This window comes from Dromiciops gliroides, chromosome 2, assembly GCF_019393635.1.
Source record: "Dromiciops gliroides isolate mDroGli1 chromosome 2, mDroGli1.pri, whole genome shotgun sequence".
Classification (NCBI taxonomy): Eukaryota; Metazoa; Chordata; class Mammalia; order Microbiotheria; family Microbiotheriidae; genus Dromiciops; species Dromiciops gliroides.
In genome coordinates this window covers 303,104,919-303,117,665 of record NC_057862.1, presented here as the reverse complement: position 1 = coordinate 303,117,665, position 12,747 = coordinate 303,104,919, and the positions used below count along the sequence as shown (strand labels likewise).

General features: G+C 37.9%; 1 protein-coding gene across 1 annotated transcript in view; it reads left to right on the top strand.

Moving 5' to 3' along the window:
* The window catches only part of AK7 (adenylate kinase 7), a 110,415-nt gene extending 98,185 nt beyond the window's left edge, over nucleotides 1-12,230 (top strand). Inside the window, exons 17-18 of the mRNA XM_043986661.1 lie at nucleotides 10,881-11,039; nucleotides 11,450-12,230. Coding sequence (XP_043842596.1) covers nucleotides 10,881-11,039; nucleotides 11,450-11,488 — 198 coding nt within the window. The 3' untranslated portion in view covers nucleotides 11,489-12,230. The remainder of the gene's footprint in view (nucleotides 1-10,880; nucleotides 11,040-11,449) is intronic.
* The last annotated feature ends 517 nt before the right edge of the window (nucleotides 12,231-12,747 follow it).

Sequence of the window (12,747 nt, the reverse complement as noted above, 5' to 3'; positions counted from 1 at the left end):
CCTCAGTCATGGAGTGGTATGACAGTGGTTGACCCATAGGTATAGAAGCAGGTGGGGAAGAAGGAGTGAAGCAAAAAACAGGTAGGAAATGATTCTGAGGAGCAGGAGGGGATGGGGTCCCAGAGGGTGTGCCAGAAGGGTTAGCTAATTGCTTGGACTTGCGGTGATTTTTTTACCAGCAAGAGGACATCATCCTTTCTTTTTGACTTCTGGCTTAAAGCCATAAAGGCCAATATGTATGGAATCTCTGTCCATTTCCCTTCATGCCTGCAAAACTTGTCCAATTGCAAAATGGTATTATAGTTACAAGTTCCATGTACAGGCCAGTTCTCTTGAGATCCTAACAGATACTGTGGCCAAACAGTGTTACAATAATAGATCATGCATCTCTTTCTCAAATTTGTAAATTCTAATTTAGTCCAATCTCTTAGGATGCACCCCAGCGGTGAGCCTTTTGGGACACTCCCTTTCTGACCCATGACTGTACCCAGATATCGTCCTGTCTAAGGAGAATGGTCTGAATGTGGTTCAGACGTTAGGTTGAGTTCTCTCAAGGGAGGGAGACACTGGCTCCCTGTCTCATGGAAGAGCCAAGCAGCTGGCAAGGGATAGACACACAAACACAAAAGTTCTTACCCAGAAACATGGAGTCTGAGGGTCCAAGTGTGGTTCAGATGTCTGGCTGAGCTTTCGGCAAGGGAGGGAGACCCAGGCTGCCCGTCTGCTGTCACGTGCAAAAGCTGACCGTCTCTACCTCTCTGTGACTCAAATGGGAGGTTGAGTCAGGTGGGAGAGGGAGAAAAGAAACCAGAAGGGAGGTTCCTACCTCCAGGTTTTGTGTGCCAAGAAGAAAGAGGAAATTTCCTGTGTCCCTGTTCCGACTCCAATTATGACTGGGGAAAATAGGGTAGGGAGATAGGGGTAGGTGTTTGGGGTCCTTAGGAATTCTTCTTTAAAGAATTACACCCTCTTGCATACAAATTCAATTAGAATAAGATAGTAGTTTATTTAGGGGATGGGGAAGGGAAACCAAGAGAGAAATCCTTGGACTACTTCTCATGGGGAGAAAGGCATGGCACAGAGCATGTCTCTGAGATACCAATCTTGAGCAGGGGACAGGCAGATATTTTTATAGAGGTCCTATGGTGGTCTGATGAGGTGATCATCTGACTGTGGAAAGTTCCCCTATTGAGGGAAGAACATCCCCTACTGGTGGTGGCTGGGGGAGTTGGGTGAGGGGTAGCTGTGAATCTCTCAAGCCATCTCTCTGCTCCTCAGGCCACAAAGGCAGCAGCCACACCTAATCTTATCTCCCCAGAGGTGAGGGAAACTAGAATGAAGGGTAGGGGTCCCCAAGCTAGCTCAGTCCTGATCAGGTTCCACTTGTCTCTTTAGGTGTGTCTGTCCTTTGGATTAGTTTCTCGAGGAGAAGGTTCTCTGATGTACCTCAGAGAACTTCTGGGGTGCTCTGGGCCCATAACACATTCAAGTTTCCTTTGTTTTCCTTTGTCTTGCATGTTGTTATTCTTGATTATAAACCTTTTAAAATATTGCATTCCAAGATTTCCTGTCATTTTAAGTAAAAGCTACCAATTCTTATGAAATCTTGACTATGGTTCCTTGCTACCTGAAATCTTTTTTTCTGGCTGCTTGATACGTTCTTTGCCATGACATTCCTAGTATTTCCATTTAGGGTTTTTTTTAGGAGGTTATTAGTGGACTTTATTTCTGTTTTCATTTTGCCATTTGGTCTTTCTAGATCTGGGCACTTTTATAATTTCTTGAAATGTATTTAGTCGGGGTTTTTTTATTTGATCGTCGTTTTCAGGGAGTCCAGTGATTTTAAAAATTCTCTCTCCTTGACCTGTTTTCCATATTAGTTGTTTTTGTTGGAAGATACCTTGCATGTTCTGCTAATTTTCCAATCTTTTGATTTTGTTTTAATATTTCTTATTGTCTCATAGAATCGAGTTCTGCTTTCTTCATTGTTTTTCAGCAAGTCCACTACTTTGCATAAAGTTCTGCCCTAGCTATTCTCCTAATTTTCCCCACAAGAGCCCTAGTTTCAATTCTAATTTCACTTGTTAATTCTTGCTCCATTTCTTCCAGACATTCTTGTCCTTGAGACCAACCTAGGGTCTACTTGTACTTGTTGTAGAGTTACTCACTTTTCTGGGTTAACCTCTGGAGCTTCTGTCAACTCATAGATTTTCTTTATTGTGTTTAGTATTTTCTTCTGTTTATTATTATCTCTAACATCAGTTTAGGGAATAGGACTTTGTACTATGGCCAGGTTCTGGACTCACTTATATTCTTAGATTAGGTGGGCTACCCCCTATTTGGTCCTTTTCTCTCTGTTAGTCTTGGTGTTCCTGCTGCTAAAGTTGTAAGTGGTTCTAGGCATTCCCCTCTCTTCACCAAATTCTGGCTTTTGTTTAAATTTCATGATGAACCAATGCAGTTACTAGCTTCAGCCAGTTTCTTTATCCTTCTGCTTGCACAATCCCCAGGAGGTGGTAGTTCCATCTTCTACTATGACCTTGGCAGGGCCCAATCAAATATCGGGGATTGTAATTGTTTCAGGTCTCCTGCAGGGTACATATGTACCCTTCACATGTACCTTGTCTTCAAATGGGTCCTTTCTCTTGTTGTGAATCTGAGTGTTCCAAGGCATGCATTATCTGACTCTGTATTCCTATGCAGTGAACTCTGGGGATTGGTCTGTCCTTTGCTCCTGCTTCAGTTGAGCAGAATAAAGGTCCCACTGACATTAATCCCTAGTTACTAGACCATATCCTGGCTTCCAGCCCTCTGGTATAACTCCACTCAGTGTCCTTTGACTTCAAGCTCCAGTTATCCAGAATGCCTGCTAGCTTCTTAGACTGATAAAGCATCCTCAATCCAAATGCTCAGGTACTCCCTGTTCATTGGAATTCATGCTGGCTTTCACTCTTTCCTAAAATGATCCTTCTCTGTGTAGTCTCAGGCATATGGCCATCTCGTTGTATAGTTCTAGACTCAGTGAAGTCCTACTGATATTTCTCTTTGGTCTTCTTGATCATTTTTCTTTAGTCTTCTGCCCTTTTAAGTCTTTGCTATAGTCTTTGTGGGAGTGTTGAACATCTCAACAACCTCTCATGTTACTTTTAACCATAAGTCTCCTATATGGTCAGTTTTTATTAAGGTATGATGTAATGCTAAATATATATATAATATATATATTCCCTAACATTCCCATTCAGCAATTATCAAATGACTATCATATTTAATTTTTAAAATATTTAATGCTGATCCTTAATTTCTTTCTTGATTTTCTTTCTGTTATATTTGTCTAAACCTGAAGAGAATAGTTTTAGAAAAACCTGGAAAGACTTTTATGAACTGATGCAAATGGCTGAATCAAGAAAACAATTTAATACAGTAAAAACAGTACTATGTAGATTTTTAATATTGGAAAGACTCTCAGCAGCCATCTATTCCAAACCATACTCAACAAAGATTCTCATTGATCTTCACTATAACATGCCATATAAATGGTTATCTAGCTTCTGTTTAGAGACCTCCAACAAGGAGGACAGTGCTACTTCCCAAGTATGTAGGATCACAGAAACTCATTACATTTTTCATTAGTTCTAATTGTAAGAAAGATTTTCTTTATATCAAGCCTAAATTTGCCCTTTTGCAATTTCTACTCATTATTTCTGATTCTTCCTTTGGGGGCCAACTAGGATAAGTGTAATCTTTCTTCCACATAACAGCTCTTCAAAAACTTGAAGACAGCTATCATTTTCCCCCTCCCTTATTTTAGATATGAAGAAATGGATGCTTTCAATAATTTGCCTGATGTCATATAACTACTTTGGGATTTGAGAACCTATTAGAAAGAATTATTGTTTTTTCAATAAATTTTTTTCATTAATTAATTTTTTTTTTTAGTGAGGCAATTGGGGTTAAGTGACTTGCCCAGGGTCACACAGTTAGTGTCAAGTGTCTGAGGTCAGATTTGAACTCAGGTCCTCCTGACTCCAGGGCCAGTGCTCTATCCACTGCGCCACCTAGCTGCCCCTTCAATAAATTTTTTAATGAAATAATAATAAAATAAAATTTTTTTAAATAAATAAAATTTTAATTTTAAATTTAAATTTTAAATAAAATAAAAATTTTTTAAATCAATTTTCTTTCCTTGTACCTCTCCTCTCCCTACACTGAAAAGGAAAGAAAAATAAAACCCATTATAAACATGTATATAAATAAATTCCCCATTGGCCATGTCCAAAAAAAATGTCTCAATTTGTACTCTTGAGTCTATCACCTAGCTCCCAGGAATTTGGTGGCTTGCTTAATCATGAGTCCTCTGGAATTATGATTGCTCATTGCTTTTATTAGAGTTCCAACGTCTTTCAAAGTTGTCCTTACAATAATATTATAGTTGTATATTGTTCTCCTGGTTCTGTTCACTTCACTCTGTATCAGTTCTTTGAAACTATCTCCTTCATCATTTGCTATAGCACAATAGTAACTTATCACATCATATTTATATACTATAACTTGTTTAGGCATTCTCCAACGGATGGGTAGCACCTCAATTTTAAATTCTTTACTGCAACAAAAAAAGTCACTATAAATATTTTTGTACATACAGATTCTGTTCTTTCTTTTATCTCTTAGAGGTATGGACCTAATGTTAGTATCACTACGTTGAAGGGTATGTATGATTTAATACTTTTGTGCATAGTTTCAAATTGCTTTTCAGAATGGCTGGAGCAGTTTACACTTCTACCAAGCTGCATTAATATACCTATTTTCTCACAGCACCTCCAGCATTTGAACTCATTTTTCCAGCATTTTCATTTTTTGGTCAGCTTTGTCAATCTTATGAGTCTGAGGTAGAACCTTGGAGTTGTTTTAATTTGCATTTTCTGATTATTAGTGATTTAAAGCATTTTTTCTATGACTATTATTGATAGCTTGGATTTCTTTCCTGACAAGTGCCTGTTCATATGTTTTGGCCATATCAATTGGGCAATAACTTTTGTTCTTATAAATTTTAATCAGCTCCCTTTATTAATCAGGTATTAATTGACTCTCTGTTCAGTATTCTTATATATTGTGGAAGAAATGTTATATAAGAGATAATTAAAATAGATTAGTCAACAAATATTTATTGAATGCCTGCTAGGCCTAAGAGAGTGTGCTATAGTGAAAGAGTGTTAAATACTGAGTCAGAAAACCTATGTTTGAATCATTGCTTTGTACAAGTGCTTTCACATACCATTCCTGGGAATCTTCTTAGCTTTGGGTTCAGAGCTATTCACAATATTACTTGTGAACCCCCACAAATGTGTTTCTTTTTTCAACTAGCCAGAGGTCACTTTAGCTCAAAGCAAAAGACATTTAATAAAATACAATAGTGGGGCAGCTAGGTGGCGCAGTGGATAAAGCATTGGCCCTGTATTCAGGAGTACCTGAATTCAAATCTGGCCTCAGACACTTGGCACTTACTAGCTGTGTGACCCTGGGCAAGTCACTTAACCCCCATGACCCCGCAAAAAAAAAAATACAATAGCAAAATAAGTGATAAGAAAGACCCCCTATACACACAAGGGTACACTTTCCCATAGGTTATAATCCTACTGTTGGGAGAAGGGACAAATTCAGGGAGTTGTGGGCAAGAAATACGCATAAAAAGGGAACGTGCATAAAGGAGGAGCATTAATGAAGAAACATACACATAACGGACAGAAATAGCCCTGGATCACAGATGATCAGAAATTATGTGTAACCAAGTCTTACTCTTAAAGTAGCATCCCTTCTGGAGTACTTCTCTTCCTCAGGTGTTGTTGCTTGCTCCTTCAACAGAGCTGAAAATGTCTTCTGGTGATATCATCAAGCTATGAGCCACTCTCCTGAGTTAAGGTCTTCAGATAATTTCTCTTCTCTGTTTGGTGTCTCTGCTACTACTCTTTTTTTGTCATTTGTGGGCCTTCAGCTTTAACTGTCTTTTCCTCTGTATGGTATAGTAGATAGATTGAAAGTCATCTATCCATTGATAGCATCAGAACACTTAAGCCTCTCTTTTGGACTTTCTATTTTATACTACTTTACCAAGGTTTCCATTAGATTCTTTGACTTGAGAGTGAGAAAATTCCTTTCAATATGTTTGTTTGTTTGGTTGTTTTTTTTACTCCCATGCATCTCTTACTATCTCTTACCAGGAACAAGACTGAAAGGAGTTTATGGAGCTATTAACCTTTGTCCTACTTCCATGTAGGTAATAATGTCACTCTCCTCTGTATGCTTAATCCCTAGGGCATATGAGTTTTATATCCTGGGGGTATATGCAGCACTAAATCCTGAGTCCTTTCTTCTCAATGTGATCTTATCAGCTCAATGGGTTCACTTTCCACCATTATGTAGATGACATATGTATTTGTATGCATATAGGTATAGCTGTAGGTATACCAGCAGATATAGATTACCCTATTCACTCTCCTAAATGCCATCCCTATATTGCTAACTGGCTTATACATCTCCAACTGATGTCCCTTAAGCATATCAAAGTTTCCATGTCCAAAACAGAGCTTATTATCTAGCCCTTCCCTCTTCCTGACTTCCATATTTCTGTTGAAGGAACCTCCATCCTTCCAATGACTCAGGTTTGCAACTTAAACCCTTCCCTTTTTCTCAGGCAATCAGTTGCAAAGTATTATTTGTACCTGCACATCTCTCACATATAACAACCTCTCTTCATTTACACAGTCATTACTCTAGCCACCTAATTGGTCTTATAGCCCAAAGTAGTGTAGCCTGTAGTGTAGGTGTGACTGTCACTCATTTTCAAGAAATTCCAATAATTCCCTCTTCCCTCTAGGATCGAATACAGTCTACTCTGTTTGGTATTTAAAGCCTTTCACAAGCAGTCTCCAACCTACCTTTCCAGGCTTATTACTCCTCTTCGCTCAGACTGCATTTTGTCCAAAATAGCCTGTTTGTTGCTCACCAATGCACAGTGTTCTATGTTAAATTTCCATGCCTCTGCCAAGGCTGTCAACCAGACCTGGAACATACTACCTCCATCCTTCTTTTTGGGTTTTGTCTTTGTCCAGTCCCTAGTATAAGGTCTGATATATAGTAGGGGGCTTAATAAATGCTTGTTGAATGAATGAAGAATTATGTAACCCTCAGCATAACTGACTCTCATATTCAGTTTCCTTTTCTGTGATGTGGAGATAATATTTAAACTACCTAATGTACAAGGCTCTTTTGAAGGAAATGCATCATAAGTCTTCAAAGATGTTGAGGTAGTGAGGCCTGTGCCAGGCATTAGAGTCAAATATACAAATAGTAATATTTTACACTTATATGAGGCTTTACATTTTATAAAACCCCCTGCCCTATCCAGTTGGGTTTTTTTGGAGACAGGTTATACACATATTAAAAATAAATACATAGTTTCAAGAGTAGGAATGATGTAGGAGGCCAAAAAAGGGTTAACAGACAAACTTAAGATGCAGGCTCTGATTTAGATCTGAGCTTTAAGAGGGGCTATAACTTACAGACCCCAGCTCTGAAAGGGATTAATAGATAACTTTAGACTTGGGCCTTAATTAATACAAGTCAGGACCTAGGTTCTTGTTACCCACATTAATCACCACTCATAACAAGAACATAAAGAGTTAGGTCATAGAGACCTTAACTATAACAAAGACAGAGACACGCTATAGAAATCCTAACTGATAAATGTCAATATCTAGAAACTAGGCCTGAGAATGAAACGCACAGGGACACTCTGACCTTGGCAAGTTGAGGTAACATGGGCAGAAAAGGCCAAATTTGTCTCCAGCTCACCTTGTGACGTGTAAACCCCAAAAACACACCTCCATGGAAAAAGGTACCTGCCTGGGGGTTGGCTTAGGACCCCAGGAACTCCAAATTAGGATAAACCCTCCCCTGTACCTCCCTAAGGTGGAGATTATTATAATGAGACTGATAATCAGTTTATCCATACTTTAAATATAACTGTCTTCTCTCCCCCTATTGGAGAGACACCTCCATAGTGCTTTCCCTGTGATCACTCACAGTATTGCAGTAAAAATTGGGAAACTGAGTCACTGAGTCTTGTAATTCTTTTGGGACGACTCATGATCAATCTGATCACCTGAATTCCATTCCACATCAGGAAAACCTGGGTTCAATTTCTGTCTCTGCTACTTATGACCTTTAACCAGTCACTTAATCTTATTGGGCCTTAGTTTCTTCACCTATAAAATAAGTAGGGATTGAATTAGGTGGCCTCTGAGATATGTTTTCAGCTCTGAACTCTGATCCTGTGACTTAAGTACTGAGCACAATTGCAGTGGCTAGAGCTATCAGCTTCATGCCAAAGGTGAACCTTGAAACATGGATAATATTTGGATAGGCAAAGAGGAATAATAATAAATATGATAGCTGACACTTATATAGTGCTTTAAGGTTTACTAAGTACTCTGCAAGATTTTCTCATTTGACCCTCACAGCAGCCTTCTGAGGTAAGTGATACAGCTATTATTACCCCTATTTTGCAAATGAGAAAAAATGAGACTCAGAGAAGCTATATGAAGTACCCAGAGTATAGAACTAATCTGTGCCAGGGTCAGAATTCAAACCCAGGTCTCTTGTAATGACAAGTCTACTCCTTTTTCCAGTATACTATGCTACCTTTAAGAAAATAGAAATCATTTCAGGTGAGGGAAAATAATATGAACAAAGGCAAGGAGCTGGAATTTGGCATAATGTGAAGTGGCCAGCAGGGAAACCATCTAATTAATTAGAGAAGATAGAGATAGAGATTTATATAGATATAGATATAGATATAGATATAGATATAGATATAGATATAGATATAGATATAGATATAGATATAGATATAGATATAGATATAGATGTAGATATAGATATAGATATAGATATAGATACAGATAAAGTAGTGGGACATAATGCTGGAGAACTAGGCTTGGAGCCAATTTATGGAAAGCCTTAAAAGTCAGAGTGGTTTGAAAGATGCATGATAAAGGGGCAGCTAGGTGGTGCAGTGGATAAAGCACCGGCCCTAGATTCAGGAGGACATGAGTTCAAATCCAGCCTCAGACACTTGACACGTACTAGCTGTGTGACTCTGGGCAAGTCACTTAACCCTCATTGCCCCACCCCACCCCCAGGAAAAAAAAAAAGGCAAAATGGGGCAGCTAAGTGACACAGTGGACAAAAGGACTGGTCCCGGGGCAGCTAGGTGGCGCAGTGGATAGAGCACTGGCCCTGGATTCAGGAGGACCTGAGTTTAAATCCAGCCTCAGATACTTGACGCTTACTGTGTGACCCTGGGCAAGTCACTTAACCCCACTTGCCTCAAAAAAAAAAAAAAAAGACTGGTCCTGGATTCAGTTCCAGCCTCAGATACTTGACACTTACTACTTGTGTGACCCTGGGCAAGTCATTTAACTCTCATTGCCCTGCAAAAAATAAATAAATAAAATAATTTTTAAAATAAAGAAAGATGCATGATAAAGATTTTGTGAAGGGGATTTTGGTTCTGTAATCCAAGTTATTGATGCCTGTGTACTATATAATTTCTTCCTCAGGAATTTTTTTAGTCAGCATAAAGATAAATGGCTAAAGAAGATGAACATTGAGAAATAGCCTTCATTCTATTGTTCTCTTCAACACTTTAGTTCAATGCCATTGATATTTTTATACTTTGGTTTTACATTTTAAAAGTATCACTTACCAATGAAGATTTTTTAAATTCCTATGGCATTCTGCCCCACCTCAAGGTGGTAATAACTTCTCACACCAAATTACCTAGTATTTATTTTGTATAAATTTACATACAGATCTACAAGTGGTCTTCTCTGTCTTTATATCCCCATAAGTCTACCATAGTGCCTGACACATACGTAAAAGGAACTCAATAAATGCTTGTTAATTGATAGTTTATAACTGGGTTATGTTGAGATACTCCACATCCTTAATGGCATATTATGAAAGAATAGATACACTGACCATAGTTTCTGAACCAAAAATTGGCACATGTAGTCTGACAAAGGATTTGTCACTATTATTATAAACTCATATATATGTCAGTCAACTTTGAAGTTTGTATTGTCCCAGAAAATCTGAGATACATAATCATTGTAACTGTGACCTGGTATAAAATTGGGGTGAGATAGCTATTTTGCATGATGACAGTGGTAAATGGAGGGAAAGCATTGAAGGATCAGCTGTGACAATTGGCATCAGTCTTAGAGGAAGGAGTCTGTGCAACATGGGGCCATCTACACAAGGTAGATAATTTACATTGTTCATTGCAGAATATAGTAGCAGACATTTGCATTAAGGATTATTGATGCTCACAATCACCCTGTGAGGTATGTGCTGTACTTATCCTCTTTTTATAGATAAGGAAACTGAGGTCAAGAGATAGTAAGTGTTTTGTACAAGGTCACACAGATAATAAATAACCAAGTCAAGTTTTGAAACTAGGTCATCTGATTCCTGATACAATGTTTTTTGCTTCTCTACCACATGGCTAACAAGTATTTTAAGGCTAGATTTGAACCTCAGGCTCCCTGACTTCAACTCCAGTATGTCATCTTGCCTTGGGGAAAATCTCAAGTAGGGACAGGAAAGGAAGAAGGAAATTCTGCTCCCAAGAACAGATATGAACCACATTCTCTGTCCTCCCTTCCTTGACTCATGTGTGAGTTCATGTGTGTGTGTGTCTGTTGGCATCCAGTCTGAACCATATGCCATAGTCTCCCACGACCTCCAATGTCTAAAAGGGTAATTTGTATTCATTGATATTTGATACTTTATTGAGTTTTTCTCAAATACTCTATTTGCAGAATAAACGACTAGAGGAAGTAAAAAGAGAAGAAAGAGAATTACTTGAGGCACAGTCTGTTCCACTTAGAAACTATTTAATGACAAATGTGATGCCAACACTCATGCGAGGTCTGAATGAATGTTGTAAAGTCAGGCCAGATGATCCTGTCGATTTTCTGGTAAGCAAAAAGTTAACTTTTTAAGAAAACTATACCATCTTGAAAAAAAGTGTTAGAAAATGGATCCCCAAGCTTGTTGATGTAGTTACCCTCTTCATCATGGGCTGTGGCCTCTAACCCACTCACTTTGTCAGTTTTTGTAGCTGGCATTTCCTTCAGCTTGGTCTCTATTCATGCCTTTCACTAAATCCTCTACAGGGCATGTAGCTCACACAGTTGAGGCATCCCCCTTAAAAACAAAGAACCTAAATTAGTTAATATGGAGAAATGTTTGTTGTCATTTGGTTTAGAGCCTCAAATATATTTACAACTTATACAGAACCTTAACATAACCATTGATTGTATAAAAACAATATCTAATAAGAAATGTTTCAAAAATGACTAATGTTTTCTTTTTATTTCAATTATAGGCAGAGTATCTCTTCAAGAACAACCCTGAAATGGATTGAAACTGAAAATATTTCTTCTTTTTAAAGAATTAGAGAGAAATTTAAGATAATAATCTGAAAAATAACTTTTAAAGTATTTTTTGGTATTGTGGGCAAACATTAGTTTTATTTCCCTGCAAACAAATGTTTTATTTATTTAGTAAAACTATTATTCTAAGCCACATGATAATGAGTGACTTTTTCTTTGGCCTAGATCTGTAATTTCATCAGTATAGGTAACTACTCATGAGGAAATTTCCTCCACCAATGCAGATCATCAGCTGTTTTGCAATATAAAGTGTTAGAGAGTGGCCTGGGAAACTGAAATATTAAGTGAGGTGTTAACTCATATAACCAGTTTGTATCAGAAGCAACACATAAACCCAGGTCTTCCTGACTCCAAGGCCAGCTCTCTATATAGGCTTTGTCTCCATAAATGTAAATAACCAATACATGCAAAGTAGAATTTGGAATGGATTGTAGAAGGCTAGCTATAGGTAGCTTGCATAGCAAAATATAGATCTCACATCTTGTCAGTTTTGTTCTTAGATTATCACTAAACATTTTATACATCAATGATTACAGATAGTATTAATTTACAGTATGAGAAGAAACCAAATTAGTTTTAACTTGGGTAGGTGAACTGATGGGTTTCTCTGTTTGGGTTTTTTTAATGAGCAAAGCACCACTGGCATTAAATGTATATTTTTAAATGATCACTAAAACTTTTAACCCATAATAAATCAATCATAATTAACCTTCACTAGGAAATTTTTTTTATACTGTAGTGAATACAGGTTAAGAATCCTAACCTATATATATATATATGAAATAATTGTAAATTTCTCAGGGGAGAAATTCATGTAATGGCATATGTGATTTGAATAAAACACTTATAACAAATGAAAATTTGTTTCATGTGTAATGGGGGTTGTACCTCATAGAGCATGTGTGGGGATGGGTATTCTGTTGCTCTGGCCACTTCTGGGGAAGCATAAGCTTCTGAAGGATTTATTCCTTAGGGGTGACAGCAGAAACCTTGGGTAGACCTCCCTATAATGGCTAAAGAGGGAGGAGACTACATAAAAGCTGCATCAGAACTTTAAAAAGAGAGACTCTAGACCACAAACCAAACTTAAAACTTAAATGAGAAAAAGATCCTGACCCTGTTCTTTAGAGGTCAGGCTTCCCTAGAACTGAACCTGGTCCATATAAATGGGTACAAAGCTCAGAGGATCCTATCCAGAGTGGGAGAGGGCCTAGCTCCCCAGTTCCTTTGG